The 17,977-nt window shown below is 43.9% G+C and overlaps 1 protein-coding gene across 1 annotated transcript in view; it reads left to right on the forward strand.

The window, feature by feature from the left end:
- The first annotated feature begins 12,499 nt into the window (after positions 1-12,499).
- Positions 12,500-17,977, forward strand: part of LRP8 (LDL receptor related protein 8) — a 226,515-nt gene continuing 221,037 nt past the window's right edge. The window contains 2 exon segments of the mRNA XM_088153848.1: positions 12,500-12,655; positions 13,566-13,685. Of these exon segments, the coding sequence (XP_088009974.1) occupies positions 12,586-12,655; positions 13,566-13,685 (190 nt within the window). The 5' untranslated portion in view covers positions 12,500-12,585.

The following is a 17,977-nucleotide window of genomic DNA, read 5'->3' on the forward strand; positions in this document are numbered from 1 at the left end:
GCCCTTCCCCACTCAGTCCTTCTGTTTTTATGATTTATCTAGATATTTTTCCTCCTGAATCCTCTTGTGCCAGGTAATTTGGCAGAGGTGAAGGGAATCCAGAATGTGAGTTCATGTGTTTTGTCTCTGTGTTATTGAAATTAAATTTGAACATACACAAATCCACTACATAGTTCTTTTACATTTGGACAGGTTTCTTCACAGGAGCCTATTTCATGAGAAAAACCAGTCACTGGCAGAAGTGAGAATTCCAATATGAACTGAAATTTCACTTAATTTGATTTCCCGTTTGATGAATATACGTATATCCTTAAAGGAGAAAGAAGTTTTATGTTGGCTCTGGAAGAAGTCATGTTTCTGGAACTGTCTTGGCAAGACTTGTCTATTCATAGGCTAAATACAGTACAGTAATATACATTTTGGAGTTTTATTGAGATAAGGGTGGCTTCAGGTCAAGAAGTTTGCAAAATTGTTGCAACTTTCTCAGCTCCTATTGCCTTTGACCTTGTTCTCTGGTAAATATAGCAGTACATCTCCTTTGTTATAACTTGTTCATGTTGAGCTAACAAAGAGAAGTAGGCTGTCTGTATGGCTTCAAAGAGAAGAAGACCCTACACTGATCAGCCTCTGTAGTGCAGCAGTAGCATTTCCACCTTCTCTTCCTTCATCTGTTGAAGAAGATAAAAGCATAATGTCAGGAGGCTTCAACTGTCAGAAAAAATTAAAATTATCCAAATTTAAATGTGTGCCTCATGGCATAGCTTCTCTCAGGAGCTAATAAAAGGCAAGTATGTGAATGTGCAGAACTCTCTGATTCAGGAATACAATGTTCCAGTGACTTCCATTCCCTACTGAACCATCCAGGCTTCCCCCTTGACCATGATAACTCTGGCTTGAGATTAAGATCATGCTAAATCATCATCATGAGCTATTGAGATGGCTCCATTGTCTGTAAGATCTGATGCTCTCTCCTTGCCTTTTTAATTATATATTGATGTTTTAATTGTTGATTTTTTAAATATTGCTATTTTATAGTTTTTTACTGTAAGCCACCCAGAGTCAGGTTTGGGAGATGGGTGGCTATATAAATATGACAAATAAATGAATAAATAAATCACGGGACACACCAACATTGATTTTTTGTTTGTTGTTTGAACCTGTACAGACTATGTTGGTCTGTCATCTTCCACCAAGATATAATGTGGCAGCTGCTGGCCTTTGTAAGGCCTTGAAAATTTGGTTTTCTGCCTGAGCCTGAGGCCTTGTCAGCCCTTTGAGGTAATCCAGAGAAGAAACATCATCCATGAGTACTAACACTACCTTTATTGTAAGGTTACAGTAACCCAGTCTTGCAAGTCTGAAAGTACCTCTCCCCTCCCTTACTTTTACTCTCCTTAAAACTAAGGAGGGTCCCTTCTGAGACCTTTTCTCCACTCCCACCCCTCCTTCATACTCAGATTTCATTTATCAGACTGTTGTCTAGGCTGCAACTCTTCCTTCTGTTTCCCAAGGTCTTTCCCACATAGTATTGCAGGCCCTGGGTGTGAAATGGAGCCTGTCTCATAGTTGTGTTAATGGTGTTTTTTTTATGATTCCTGGCTGCTATATGTTTACATTTTTTAAATTATGTGTGTTTTTATCTATTTTATTATAAGTCACCCAGAGTCAAGTAAGTGAGATAGGAGGCTATATAAATTGATTAAATAAATAAATTTGTTCTAGTGGCTTCCTTATGAACAAAAGTTATTCCAGATATTCATTTTATTTTTGGAAGTTTCACTGATTTTTGTACAGGTAAAAATTTTTGTGACTTGAGTTACAACCACTCATTCAGTGACCATTCAAAATTATAACAATGCTGAACAAGGGGGACTTAAGAACAGTCTGTGAAGTTGCAGCTGTCGCAGTGTCCCCTCAGTCACATGATCACTATCCAGGTGTTTGGGTGCCTGGCTCATGATTATGACATTGCAGCAAGCCGTGGTCATGTGATTGCCATTTGCAATCTTCCCTGCTGGCTTCCCACAAGCAAAGTCAATGGGGAAACCTGCAGGAAAGGTTGCAAGTTGCTCTGGTAAGTTGCTACTAACACTTTTTCTCCCAAGAAGCCCCCCTATACAGTACTCTGTAGCACCCCCTGCCCACCTGCACTCTGTAGTGCATGCCTGCCCACAGTATCCTCCATCTACCCACATTTTTAATGGCATTAAAAAAATATATTACCAGGCTTGTTTATGCTGCAGTTTGGGGGATAAGAGGATGAGACCATTAATATTAATATCCTCAAGGCAGTCTTCCCCAGACTTGATACATTTGAGACCTATAGGATTATAATTCCCCAGTTCCCAGGAACCATAGCCAATAAGGTGTAAGGAGCAAGAGAAAGAAATTCAACCATACATTGTAGAAAGTGTACCCAGATCCCTATTGTGATCTGGATGAACAAGGATTATTTCTAGAAACTTTGATGGGCAGCAGTCTTTTTTCTTCAAAAGTCTTAAGGTCTGCCCATAAGCAGAGGTACAGAGACAGCAAAAGAAGTACAGCTTATTTTTTTATTTTTTATTTATTAAATTTCTCACCCACTCATCTCCCCCCAATGGGGGAACTCTGGGCGACTCACAACAAACATTAAAAACATAAATATATATAAATACATAAAACATCAATTTAAAAACATTTCTAAAAAAGGGGAAGGAGAGTCCAAGAAAATGAGAAATCTGAGGCTGAAGACAGGAGGCCTCTATGGGGCTAGCCATCCCCATGCTTGAAGTATTCCCTCCCCACCCCAGGCCAAGTTGCAGAACCGAAAGCGCTACGGAAGGCCAGGAGTGAGGGGATCAATCGCACCTCCGGGGGCAGAATGTTCCAAAGAGCAGGGGCTACTGCAGAGAAGGCCCACCTTCTAGACCCCCTAATTGGAGTTCTTTTACTGAGGGGGTCCGAAGCATGCTCTCTCTGTGTGATCGGGTGGGATGGGTTGAAGTCATAGGGGAGAGGCGGTGCCTTAGGTAACCTGGTCCCATGCCATGTAGAGCTTGAAAGGTGATAACCAACATCTTGAATTGGACCTGGAAGCAAACTGGTACCCAATGCAGCTCACGGAGCAGTGGCATTACATGGGCCCTCCTTGGGGCTCCAAAAATAGCCCACGCGGCTGCATTCTGGACCAGCTGTAGCTTCCGGATACTCTTCAAGGGTAGCCCCATGTAAAGCGCATTGCAGTAGTCTATCTGGGAGATAACAAGGACATGAGTGGCTGTTCGAAGGGCATCCTGATCCAGGGAAGGGTGTAACTGATGCACAACCCGAAGTTATGCAAAGGCCCTCCTTGCTACGGCTGCCACCTGCTCTTCAAGCAGGAGCTGTGAGTCTAGGAGGACCTCCAGATTACGCACTGGGTCTATTTGGGGCGGTGCCACCCCATCCAGCACCAAAGGTGACAAAGTCCCGGATACAGAGGAGCCATTAACCCACAGCCACTCCATCTTACCAGGGTTCAGCCGAAGCCTGTTGTTCCCCATCCAGACTCTTACAGCCTCCAGGCACCACGAAAGGGCGGCCACGGCATCACCTACTTCACCCGGGATGGAGATGTATAACTGCGTATTATCAGCATACTGATGATACCTCATCCCATGATGATGGATGATCTCACCCAGCAGTTTCATGTAGATGTTGAAAAGGAGTGGAGAGAGAACCGAACCCTGCGGCACCCCACAAAGGAGGGGCCGAGGATGGGACCTCTCACTCCCTATCACCACCGATTGGGATTGGCCCTGGAGAAAGGAGGTGAACCAGCACAAGACCATGCCGCCCACCCACAATTCCCTGAGCCGTCCCAACAGGATGCCATGGTTGACGGTATTGAAAGCCGCTGAGACATCAAGGAGAGCAAGGATGGTCACACTTCCACCATCCTGCTCCCGCCAGGGGTCATCCATAAGTGTGACCAATGCCGTTTCTGTTCCATAACTGGGCCTGAAACCTGACTGGAAGAGATCCAGATAATCCGTTTCCTCCAGAACCCTTTGGAGCTGTGATGCCACCACTTTCTCAACCACCTTCCCCAAAAAGGGGAGGTGGGAGACTGGATGAAAATTGTCCAGCACAGTAGGATCCAGGGAGGGTTTCTTGAGGAGGGGGTGCACCAATGCCTCCTTAAAAGCAGCTGGAAACACTCCCTCCTGCAAGGATGTATTAACCATCACCTGATTCCAACCACGTCACCTCCCGAGCTGCTTTCACCAGCCAGGAGGGGCATGGGTCAAGATGGCAAGTGGTGGGCTTCACAGTCCCCAGGATCCTGTCCACTTCCTCAGGATCAACAGGATCACACTGTTCCCAGATAACTGGGTAAGAACAGTCCCCTGGTATCTCCCCAGACCCTGCCCCATGCTCGGAGTCTAACTTGGAGCGAATCTGAGTGACTTTGTCCTGCAGATGCTCCGAAAATTCCTCTGCATGGCCCTGCAAATGAACCCCCACATCCCCCTTACCAAGGAGGGATCTAGTGATCCTAAACAGGGCCGCTGGGCGGCATTCTGTGGACGTGATAAGGGCAGAGAAGTAGTGGCGCTTCACTGCTCTTATTGCCACAAGGTAGGCCTTGATAGCGGCTCTAACCTGTATTCGGTTGGATTTGGTCTTTGTTTTCCTCCAGTGGCGCGCTAGATGTCTCTTAACCCTCTTCAGCACCCTCAACTCCTCCGTAAACCACGGGGAGTGTCGGGGCCAATGTGGCAAGAGAGGTCGCATAGGCGCGATCCTGTCCAAGGCCCCAGCCGCCTCCCTATTCCAGGCAGCAGCCAAGGCCTCTGCTGGACCATGCAGCAGATCCATGGGAATATCCCCCAGCTCCCTCTGAAACCCTGATGGGTCCATCAGGCGCCGGGACAGACCAATCGCATGGGTCCTGCCTCCCTGCAGAGGGGGGTGGTATAGGAGAAACTAAGGGTCACCAGGACGTGATCTGACCATGACAATGGGGAAAGCTGTAGATCTCCCCTCAGATCACTTTGCTGTTGCTCTGACAAGAAAACTAAATCCGGCATGTGGCCACTGTCTCGGGTTGGGTCCCGCACAATTTGAGACAGGCCCATAGCTGCCATGGTAGCCATGAACTCCTGAGCCGCATCCGAGGACCGCCCCAGGGACGGTAGGTTGAAGTCCCCCAGAACCATAAGCCTGGGGAACTCCACCACCAGCCCTGAGATGGCCTCCAGCAGCTCAGGCAGGGAGGCTGCCATGCAACAGGGAGGCGGGTACAATAGCAGAACTCCCAACTGTTCATGGACACCCAACCTAATTAACAGTTTCTCACAGCCAGAAACTTGTGGAGCAATGCCCCTGAAGGCCACTAGAGATTCCCAGATCACAACAGCCACCCCTCCTCCCCTGCCCTGGTATCTTGGCTGGTGCCACACCGAGAATCCAGCTGAGCACATTTCCGAGAGGGGCACCCCACCCCTCGGGCTCCAGCCAGGTCTCAGTTATGCATGCCAGGTCTGCCCCCTCCTCAGTGATCAAGTCACATATAAGGGGGGCCTTGTTGTTATCCGACCTGGCATTAAGCAGCAGCAGCCGAAGGCCAGGGCCCTTATGAACCTGCTGACCAGGCCCTGGGAATGAGCCAGGAGGGCCGGAACACGCCACCGGTAACACATACCAGGGGCGTCTTCCCCGAAGATAGCCTGCCCTCCAGCTCCCGCCATATCGACTCCTACCCATCACCACCTCGATAGTGTAGCCCACCACATAATCCCCTGGAGGTTCCCGGCCCAAATGCCTCTGATCCTGGACCTCCGGAGTCCCTAATTCGGGGCAAGGGTCCCTCCTTCCAGCCACTCATCCTCATTCACACCCAAACACTCACACGTGAGGGAGGGTCGCCCCGGCACACCAGCGTGCGCTCTCGGCGCCGCCAGGACCCACCCCCCCACCAAACCTTACACTCCCACACACCCTCTGCCACCCTACATGACCTCTCTCACTAGTCGGCAGGGTGAACATCCCATTCACTCCCTCACACCTCCTGTCTCCCACCCAGAAGGTGGATCCTGATATCCTCATGCACTCCCAGACTCCATCCCAGACTCTCACTCCCAGGAGGGAGTCCCAGACTCACACTGGAGGGACCCCGCGGTTCTCCACTGGCCCTGGAGGGGGGGGTAAATGGGGGTGGCTAGCTTCTTAATCCCCAATTCACTAGTCTTAAAACCAAGGGCTGTTGCCTTCTTTTGCTGTCTGGCTGCTCCCCTGTCCAGCTGTTCCTCTGAAGCCAAACAATCTTCCTCTGCAGCTGGACTCCAAGTCCACTACGGCCTCTTATTTTATTTTATTTTCAAAGTTGTATTTGTACAACATATTCCTTGTCACTTGGATGTCTTTATATGTACAACTGAAGGATGTCCTGCAGGAAAGACACACACTGCTGATAACCAGTTCTTCAAAAGCTTCATTTGGCTTTCGGTGGTTGCTTTGAGGCTGATGACACTCTGGCAACACTGACTCTCAGAAGAATGATTTGACTGTAATTTAAAGCACACTGACAGCAGTAACTTCTGAAATTGTTATAGAAGTGCCATCCAGGCTACTTAATTTTTTATAAAGGTTTGAAATGACATTCCTCTCATTTTTTTCAAGATAAAGTGCCAGGAGTTGTTCTTCAAATTGTTCATACTGGATATTCTTTGCAGAGGGCTTAGCAAATCAGAATTTTGTAACCAGGATGTCAAATTGGTACAACCATCAAAATAATTATGTGTCAACAGAGCTGGGAGTCATACCATAATACTACAGGCCTGTGGACACTTCCATTTTATAATTTAAGGTAATATTTAATGAACTTATCTGGAACCAAGCAGGATGATATAAAAAATGACAGCTAGTCCAGAAAATCAACATACCTGTATGACTCTTTTTTACCCTTTTATCCCCTTCAATCATTTTTCCTCTTGCTTTTTGATTAGTTGTGAGGCAACCAAGAGAGCAAGACAATTTTCCCTTCAGTTATTTAAAATTAAACGGTTAATTTGAACTGAACATTCCAGATCAGAATAGTTACATCTTACCTCATGTCAGGCGTGGGGGATTGCAGGGGCCTCCCTGAATTAAAAAAAAGTCTTATTTTTAATACAATGTATTGATTTAGTAATTGTCACTTTTATGTTTTTTATTTTGTTTGTGTTGCATTATGTAAGCTGCCTAGAGCTGAAAAGTGAGGTGCCACACAAATTGCAGTAACTGACTAAACAGTTTTGGGGAGGCCAGTGACCAAGACAAGAAAGTAATTAAATCATGCAAGTGGGTGGGCCATCTTTCAGGGTTGGGTTGATTTTATGGAAGGATTCCACAATTAAAAGCAAGAACAGGCTAACTTTTAGTAGCCAAAGGCTGTAATTAATATGTTTGGGGACCCTGAGGACAGCATCACACATGGGACCAAAGCTGAGTTTGGGTGGAAGATTTAGATTTTTTTTGCTTTTTAACAGTGATGTACCAATTTAGGGCTTATATTGGATGCGGTGGTGCAGTGGCTTAATGACGCTGAAAGTTGCCGGCCAGAAATGGTTGATACTTCAGTGGTTCGAGCCCACCCTTCACGTAGCAGAGTGAGCTCCTGCTTCCTCCCCCAGTCCCTGTCAACCCAACAGTTCGAAAACTTACTTGAGTAGATAAATGGGTACTCTCACTCCGGTGGGAGGAAAAATGCTGGCGGCGTCTTGCAAAAGGAGTCGGGAGCAGTTGCTGGTAGCGCGGAAGCCGCGCTCTCCCGAAAAAAGGTGCGAAGCAACGGAAACCCTGCCTCCTGCGCTCGCCAGCTGGGCTCTGCTCCAGGAAGGAGGCACTGGCAAACCACTTCCGAAACACCTTGCCTTGAAAACTGCAAAGGACTCGTCCAAAAGCAGTCACTGCAGAGTTGGTAACGACTGAGTGTAGATTAAAAAAAAACAAAAAAACAATTTAGGGCTTATATTACCATGTTCATCTCTTTCCCAAGTCAAAATGATGGGAAACTGTGCTGTTAATTTAATTAATTAATTAAATTAATTTTCAGGAGTACCACAAAAAGAGCCCTCAGGGGCAGGCTGGCCAACCATGGTTAGTTGCTAGGTAGCAGTAGGTGTTAGGGCTCAGGAGATTGCAAAAGGAAAAAACAAGAGGTGGGTTTAGGATTCTTTGTTGAAGATACTCGGGATTTGTTCTTTGCAAACTTTATTACCCTTAAGGAATGGTGTGGGTTTTGTTATATGTAATTTTGATTGATCTCAGTTCCCCCACATCATCCTGAAAAGATAATTGATAGGTTTATTCAGTTACAAGCTAAGACATTTATTCAGTTACGAGCTAAGACGTAAGATGTAAAATGATAAAGGAACATGTTTTTTTAAAAAATCCTGTGCTAGATGCTTCTTTAAGAACTTTCTTTTCTGAAACTTCAGTCTTCAATCTGAATAGATGAATGCTTTTAAAAATCCATTTTTAACAGAGAAGTCCTATATAAGTTCTCTGTGTTGAATACATATCTGGAGACCATTAGATGAAGAATAGTCTGCATTCTTCTACTGTTTTTTCTAAAGGTTTAGGAATGGAAAGAGTCAGAAGTTTTTTTAGGTAACTTTCAAGGATCTTTCAGGCTATAGCTTTAAAATTCCATGTGCCCACAGGTTTTGCAACAAGGATAATAATCATTTTTAATCATACGGGTTTATGTTTTACCTTGGAAATTCCAGATCAGCTTGCCTTCATGGAAATCAGCAAGGACAGGTCTGAGAAACATGGGTAGGCACAAAGGGTGTCATTATGAGAATGAGGTTACTTTCATCAGTTTGGATAACTGCACAGCAGTTAGCCGTAAGCAAAGTGAATTATACTTCTTGCAAGCTACAGCAAGTGACACCTGTAACAAGTGGTGTTGTGCAAGAACTGTACTGCTCCTTTTTTATGTATTTAGTACTTGCAATATTGAGTCTTCAAAACTTCTAGCTCAATCATGCAAATATTATTAAGTTGTCTAATAAAGAAGGAAGTTAGAAAATGACAATTGTTTGTGTTAAAGGACTAGGGCAGCTGCAGCCCTTGCTCGATGTTGGTTGTATGTGTTCTTCTGTTGTCAACCGGATTCATTCTTTTGTTTTTTTTTTCTTTTCCAGCTTGTGCTGTGTTCTGTCTTATCTTGCTCCTATTTATCTGGTTTTTAATTCTTTATTCTTTACATTCTTTATGTATTTATATTCTTTATTTATATTATTGATTTTGTGAGCTGCCCAGTCTTTCTGGAGTCGGATGGTCTCAAATTGAATGAATGAATGGCTTCTCTTCAAAGATGGTTATTTTCCAGTTCTGACAAGCATCTTTACATTCATTTACTTTTCTTTGGGATAGAGGAAAAATTACATTCCCTAATCTCTGCAAGGCAATTAGTGGCCACATTTCACATGGTATTCTAGCAAGCCAGTGCTTGATTCTGAAGACCAGTGTTATTCTATGAAGCATAGTGTGTAAAAATATTGAGCAACCATATTTGTGGAAAAGAGTTTGTACTTATAATGTTTTTGGTGGTTCAGGCCTGTAACCCTCCAGAAGACCCTGTGACTTTTGTTGATGTCCAAAGCCCAGCTTGCAAGGATGGGTGCAAGGTCACATGTGGTGGGAATGCAGTAACTGACCCATTGTAATTATACACATGGTGAACAGGGTTGCCTGGTTCATCCTGGCAAGGTTCCCTTTCACCATTCCTTAAAATAATTAAATCTGCTTCACTTACACAATTCAGGGGGCACTGATGCACAATTTAAATATTTGTTTATGGTTGTGAAAAGACTCTGACTTCTGTTGATATCCCCATGGCAAAGGGCAACCCCAGTTCACTGTGGGGAGTGATTCCTCTGCACCTCCTTTTCCAGGCATCATTGTCAGTCTCTTGTTTCTTTCAGTCTAATGACAAAGAAACTTATTATCTGTTTCACCTTATATTCGGAACTATGCAAACAAGCATCTTATTCTTTGAAAAAGATCTTTTTAACTATACATTTGTTTTGGTTTCTATATTAATAAATATAACACAACTGATATTTGTATTTAATGTCACACACTCTATTATATAGAAGTTTTGATGATTTTTGTATCTATGCCAGGGTGTTGGAATATGCATAAGCAAAAAAGTAATTGAAGCCTGGAGAACAGGTGAAGCATGAATGAATGGACTCTGAATGAACAGGGAAAGTAAAGAAATCTATGGAAAGGTAGTAGATGATAGGTCTTGGGTTTGAATATTTTATTTTATTTGATCTATATAGCCACCCATTTCATATACATGAGTCTAGGCAGCTTACAATAAAATAAATAAAATACAAAATATAAAAAATGAAAAATAAACACATTGCAACTGGGCATCATCCAAACAATTATCAACGCAGCCAGGAGACCTCAGAATATTAAGGTATGATGTCCTGGTCTTTCAAATTCTGTGGCTGGGATTCAAAGTTTCCTTTTCCCCTAGGATATGATAAGAGTGATGCAATGTCTTCTTCTGACTGCATTCATTGTTTAGTATTTTTCAGAGTTATGGGACAAGGGGAAGATGCCAACTCTGGGATGGCTGGCCAACTGGACTGTGTATGTGCTACTGAAACTGAGGCCAATGGTCTGAGTTAGCCTAGAAGGGTCAACATCTCTTCTTGAACCTGATTCATCTAGAGCAGAGTTTCTCAACCTTGGCAACTTGAAGATGTGTGGACTTCAACATGCAGAATTCCCCAGCAGGCAGACTAACACCCAGAATTCTGCAGCTGTAAGTTCACTGTTCCCCTCCAAACTTTGAAGGAAGCTGTCAAGCTCCTCCAAACGTTGCTACTGCATTTTAATGCTTAAAGTGGAAAAGGATAGTTTAATTAATTTTAATTAATTTAAAAAAATCAAATGTAGCCTAATTCTGGTTGTGCCACATCTTGTTCCTAAGCCACTCATTTTGCCCCCCTCCATTGTAAATGTAACCTGAAAGCAAAAATGTTTAGGGCCTCTGACATATTGCCATCACACCATAGCACTAAAAATGATAGTATTCTCTAAATTACTTTTGATAATCCAGTGCTACCACACACATCCTCAAACACTCATTTGTTAAAGTGACAAATGTTAATAGGAGGGTTTATTTGCAATAAAAAAAGGTGGCAAATTCTCTTAAATCAGAACTGTGTGCCAGTGCAAGCATATGACGATTGATTCTAGCTAAGGTTTAGGGGCCCTGTTTTCACATAAAAACAAAATACTGCACTCTGTGAAATATCTGAAATGGATAGGAATATCATAGTGCATTTGTTCTGCCTTAGGATTTTCACATGTGGCTAGCAAGATTCTAGTTATGTCTTTGAGGCCTTCTGGGAGGCCAAATTTGAATCCTTGGTTAAACTATGCCATAATTGTATCTTTTTACCTGAGGGGAGGGGAAACCAGATTTTGCACGCAGAATAGAATAAACGATAACTTTATATAAGATTGTACATAAAATATATGTAACACATGCTTATACCATATAAATGGATACATAAAAGTAATCAAAATCCTGTACATTGCAGAATTGTCTCCTTGATATTTGATATCTCAGTTAGGTGCGTTCAGTTATGGAACTAACTAATGGGGACTTGTGAACCTCTCCATATAAAGCAGAAAGTGGGCATTAAGAATGCAGTGGGTAAGTTAATGACTATGTTATGGCTGCTACCAAGCCAGTCATTGAGAAGCTGAGGTTTTGAAAAGAATCAATATTTTTGAAACAAAGCTTCAGGGTAAATGACAGGCATTTAAGACCAGTGGCACGCCTAAACGATTCAAAATGTGCAAAATCCACACAGGAAATCTTGGCAGATCTGGTTCTTTTCAGAGAAACAGAGTCGGGGGGGGGGGGGGGATCAAATCCAGCTCCTTGCTCAGGGAGAAATCCGGATGAAAACATCCCAGCAGCTGACTCTTGAAGCTGCAAAGAGAGGCTTACTACTTCCCCTGAAAATGGCTCTACAGTCCAACTGCTCTTATTGTTAGAAACTGTTTAGTCAGCTCGAAACTGCTTTTATCTCTTGAGGCTTAGGCTTTTCTATACCTCCTATGGTTAATCGCCTCGACTCCCATTGGCGGAAAGGCGGCACAGAGATGCTATGCGTTCACGCATGGATAAATATCGTTAACCACCAGGGACCAAGCTGACGGCGAGCGCGATTGAACAAAATAACAAAAAAAAAAAAAAAACCTCCACCAGCCAGGCTATGTAATCAGCCTATATAACCACGGGAGCTCCTACAGTACTTCGCCGCCGAGGTTTCGGAATCGAAAAAGAGGGCGGTACGTACCGCTTCCCGTTGTCGGGCCACATGGTCCCGCCTCCAGGTCGCCTGTGGGCGGGCATGCCCAGGTCTGGCTCGTTCGCTGAAATCCCGCCCTGTGGGGAGCGTCACTACTAGGGCTGAAATGCACATACAGTGGAGGAAGCAGCCGCCCGCCCGCAGTTAACAGTCGGCAAGGTAGCGCGTGGGGCTGCACGCGACCGGCGGCGTCGGGGTCGTCGATAGCCATCCGGGAAGGGACGCGATGTGTCGGGCAGCTCTGACCAGGCTGCTGCTCTTTCATCTGCTCCTGATCAAGCTCCACATCGCGAAAGGTGGGTCGGGCTGCGGAGGGGGAGGAACCGGCGGCTCGGCTCAGAGATGCCGAGCAAGCGCGCGCCAGGCGTTCGCTGCTGCCGGGCTGGTGCCGCTGCTCGGAACTCGTGTGGTTTGCGCTGCCCGAGCCCCGCGTGAGCGAATCCGATTGTGTGCCTGGGGGAGTGTGTGAACAGGCGAGACAGAGCCATTGTGTGGCGTGCTATCGCCAAGAGTCCCGTGTGTAGGAAGATCATCCTAAACATCCCGGAATAATTGGTAGAGTGCCGCTCGGTGCTCCTGGGGAAAATATCTTTAAGCTAACCAGGAGGCGGATGTCTCACTTGCGACCATTCCAGCACCTTTTCCAAAGCGGTTTTCATTCGCCATCTGCCCATTCATTCCTCTTTCTCTCTTCTCCCGCCCCTTCCCGGTTTAAATGCAACCAGGAATTAGAGGAATAAATGCGCGACAGATTGCCGTCGCCCTACTGGGGCTCTCGTCGTCCCCTAGTACAAGTAGTGCCCGAATGTGTGTAGGATTCTTGGGAAAAACGGAGAGCGACGAGGCTCCGCATCTTTCCTGCGCCTTTCTTGGCGTGGAATGCTTCTTTGTTGTCCACCTGCTTGCTGATCTCCTCATCCGAGGATAGGATCGATCACACCTCCCCAGAACCGCCCTGCCCTGGGAAGGTAGGAGCGTTCTTTGAAGGGGGAAGCTGCATCAGAAATAGGCTTTGTGCGTTTTCTGTGGAGCTTGAAGAGCGAGAATCGTGGCCTAGCGCTTTGAGGTTGGCCGGCTAAGAAAGGGATTGCGAGGGATCGGCGGGGTGTGCGTGTGTGTGTGTGCGCGCGCGCTTTTTCTTTCCTGTTTCTGCATCTTTGTCTTAATGTGAAATTCAAGATATGGCTCTCTCTTTGCCGCTCGCAGGCTCCGGGAAGGAGTGCGAAGAGAACCAGTTTCAGTGCCGGAATGAGCGGTGCATCCCTTCCATTTGGAAATGTGACGAGGATGATGATTGCTTGGATAATAGTGACGAAGCAGACTGCCGTGAGTAGTGGGTGGCCCTTTTTCTTGTCGGCGGAGGGGCAGGTGACTAGGTTGCGCGGTTGGAGGGAGATGAAAGACAATTAAGCAGTGATGGGGGTGGGGGTGGGGGTGGGAAGCAGTCCTGTTCAAACTGTTCTCTGATAGAAGAAAAGGGACGAAATGCGCTGGGGCGTTTTGCCAGTGACAAATCATCATTCTTCCCAGTTGTAGGAAGAACTGGATTTCAGTTTGGGTCAGAAGTGGCCCTTTCTGCGGGAAGGAGAAGGGTTATACATAGCTCTACCCCTGTCAGTTTTTGTTAAAAACCTAGTGGGATTTCAGCGTTTAGTGCAGTGTTTAAAATAACCAGCTGAACAGTTTTTTCCTTTGCAAAAATGAACCAGTAGAACAAATACCTGTTTCAAAGTTCTGTGGCAGGCATCCACTCTCTTTATGAATGGAAGTGCCTCTTCTGCCGGGATTTTTGTGATTGGCTGCTGGAGAAATGCCAGATAGGTCACATGGTACCCGCTCTCCCATTAGAAAAGGGAGGGGAATTAAATTGTATCGGACATGCTTTGAGACAGCGTTTCTTCCCATTTCCTCTTTAAGGCCATGCCTTCCTGTCCCAGGCTTAGCAGGGGTGGGGTGGGGGAGGGCAGCTGTAAAAAGCTGGGCTGACAATCTAAATTTATTCACGTAAAGCCATTTATTATTGCTAAGTCATGATGATAATTCTATTAGGATCAAGATTGGAACTCTACTGAGTTCTTAGTACTCAGGAACTCCTGAGTACTTAGGAACTCTACTGAGAAATGCCAACCCAACTGGGCCCAGTATCATTAAATTCAGTGGCATTTATTTCAGAATGCACATACATAAATTCACACTGTCATACTCAGATGCTTCCTGACCCATATTTGAGATTGCACAGAGGGCAGCTTTATTTATTTATGCTGTTAAAGATAAATTATTTATTCACTTAGTCAACCTGTGATGGGATTTTGTTCTTGTTTTGTATAGGTGTTATGATTTACAATAACATGATACTGTGTCTGAATATTCTTTAGGCAAACTTTTAAATATTAGAGCTTTTGAATGACTTGTGTAATGTATGATAAGTTTTCTAGATTCACTCTTAGGCAGCTAACAGAAGTTTTGTAATTCAGATTTAGGAAGATGTATTGTGCTTGGACCTGGGAAGAGCAGACTACTAATCTGATAAGGAGCTCCAAACAGTGATCCTTTCTATTATTTTCTCCTCATATTCTTAGAAACCATCTTGTGAGGCTCTAGGCTAGAGACAACTGGTCCAAACTCACAATGAGCATCATGACTTGATGAGGAATTTGAACCTGGTGCTCTCAGCTTTTAATCAGGCATTTCTTGTACTATTACCAAGTACCTTTTTAGAATAAAAAGGTACATGGTAATAGTATTGTCAGTAAGCTTGACAAACAGCTGATTGATGCTAAGTATTTTTTAAAATGCATTGTTTGTTAATAGCAAAAGACAGTTTATTGTCCAGTGAAGGAAATGACTTTTTTTTTATTATGTTTGTTCAATCTGTAGAGAAAATTGTAAAGCTCCTGGTTTAAAGGTAAGGTTTTGTGTTTGTTTGAAGATTGATAGTAATCTAGATAAATAATAAAGAAATACTGTTGCAGTTTATGATGTTCTCAGTGGTTGTTCCTGTAAATGGCAAAGGCTTAGCCCAGAAGCTAAAGGGTGGGAGTAAATAATAGAGAAATGCTCACTTGTGCTATTTATGCTTTGCTTCTCTCCTGCTACTGGGTAGCTGGATAGTCCTGGGCTATCTGAGGCTGGTCCTTGCAGTTGGAAGATAGGTCTGTACTACTGCAACTGTTGCTCAAGCAAATGAATGTTCTCCCTATCCCAGTCTCCCTGCACATGGAAAGATAAATATTAGGGCAACAGATTATTGCTTCCCTGCCTCACTCTCATAGTCGTTTACTGTGTAGAGGACCATTTGGAAGAAAGTCAGAGCATTTCACTGTATCTGAAATGGTAAAGTCCAAATATTGGTGTGTAAGAAACAGCTTTATGAGCTTCTGATGTATACCAACAGCTTTGCATTTCAGTTTCATTGGGGCAGGTATTCATCCTTATCCAAAATTCTAGAATTTACCAGAGTATTGATTTTTCAAGCTGACAAACCCCTTCATTAAATAATTCAGAATAATTCACTTTCACTTCTCCTGGATCTGCAGCCTCTTTTTCCAGCTTTCTTTCCCAACAACTTCAAGTTGAGTTTTTCCTGTCTGATTCATTTCTTACGTGCGAATGGGTGATGGTTGGGAGAAAGCTTGAAACAGTAGAAGCTGGTGGGATGACAGAGGAGTTTACCTCTTCTTTTGGCCTTGTTTGATTTAAAAGTCTCCCTGCCATAATTTTATAGTCATATAAGGAAATGCATATTGAATCACTACAAACACACCTCTAAGCAGTCTTTTGGTTCACAAAAAAGGAAGATTCTTTCAAAACATGCTGTAGTTAAGTGGTGCTTTCCAACTAGCAAAAACACTTTTAATGATAATAAATTTCTTTTTTCAGTTTTATCTCTGATTATATCCAGTGACTGGCCTTTGAATATTGCTTCTCTTCATCCCCACTAAAATTCCTTTCTTCTCCTCTTCCATTTTTGTATGCCTGAAGCAACTGATTGAAGTTACTTTTGGTTATGTTGTACAGAGGATTTATGTCAGGCTAAAGGCAAGATATAAATATGAGGGCTGAGATAGGCCTTTGAATTTAGGATAGGGTGCAAAAAATGTACAGGAATTTCCCACCCACCATATTGGGGATATTGGGGATGGGGGCTTTTTTTTTTTTTAGATTTAAAGAGGGCTATTAGGTAAAATCTGGGGGTGCTGAACCCCCCCAAAATGGGTTCTGGCCCCACCACTTGTAGACTGTGCCCCCAGTTTTCTGTAGCCTTTGGGCTAATTGAAGTGCATACTGATCTAGGAGAACCGGAAATGGAGCATCGCTTTTTAATTTTTTTTCTTTTTCAACTAGATAGGTAAAATGAATTGATACCTTACTAATAAACTATAAATTACCACAGAGAAGGCAGTCATTTTTCCAAGCAACTTTATAATTGCTGCTATTTATACTTCACTGCTTAGGGGCAAGCCAGAAGCAAACATTTACACCCAGAATCTTAGCTGCTTCAAAAACTTTAAATGTTCACTTGCTGCATTATCTTTATTTGCAGAAATAACAGCCTGGATTGGCTTATAAAATAAATTACCCCTTGTAGGCATAGCTAAATAAATGTTCCCTAATTTAAAAAAGGAAGCAATATATTTAAGTGGCATAATGAGCAAATTATTTTTTTTTTCCTGCGGGGGAAAAGATGGAGCTGGATTAGTTGGCGGTACTTGCTGTCCTTCTTGAAAGCAGTCTTTGAACAGAGTCTTGCTGTTCCTGAGTTCCCACTTCCTGGCTGTTCCAGCGCTTGCCTTACAAGAGAGGAAAGTTAGCTTTAAGGGGTTCCTTTCAGCAGCCAAATGTAAGTCAGTCCCCTCTGCAGTTTTGCCCCTTCTATTTATTAGGTCTAACTCTGGTAGATAAGATTTGGCTTCTAAAGATACCATCCCTCTGGGATGGTTGTGTTAGTGTCTTTTGGAACAACCCAAAAGATTTGAAGCTATTTCTATAAATAGTTGAGCATAATGTAGGGAAACTGAGGCTAAAATTATGATTTCATGATGGAAGGGATGTTTGTCAAAAATGTGGAGTTTGTATAACACAGGAATGTGCAGCTTTTTCTAGCCGGTGATATGCACTTCACAGTGGAGGGATTCATTGAGGGCCACATGCCAAATGGATGTGTGACCAGGACAAATGGATATGACTAAGACAAAAATGAAATGCAATATGATTTCATTTGCAACTACATTAAATGTACTTAGTGGCTGCTCCCTACATGTTTAATCAGTTCCTGTTTTTGTCTCCTTAAAAATGGTCATCTGGTGACAATTTTTGGAGGGGCAATTGGACCACACTCAAAGCTTTCAGGGACAGTATAAAACAGTCTTAGTTTTGTACTTCTGATAGATCAGGGATGAGATTCTGAAAAGCTATTCAGGGATGAGATTCTGCAAAAAGATTTCTTTGGTTTTGACCACTTGTTCAAATGGCATATGGTCAGGAAACTGTTTCCCCACCACCACTTCATTTTTCTTTTTCTTTTCTTTTGGACAGAGAGGGAGGGAGAGTGGGAGGGAGGGAGGGAAGGAAGGAAGGAAGACAAACCTGAAGGCAAGCATACACAATTATCTTCATTT

This window comes from Python bivittatus, unplaced genomic scaffold, assembly GCF_059951505.1.
Source record: "Python bivittatus isolate LINGU-HERP-01145 unplaced genomic scaffold, Pbiv_v1 ctg000700_np1212, whole genome shotgun sequence".
Lineage (NCBI taxonomy): Eukaryota > Metazoa > Chordata > Lepidosauria > Squamata > Pythonidae > Python > Python bivittatus.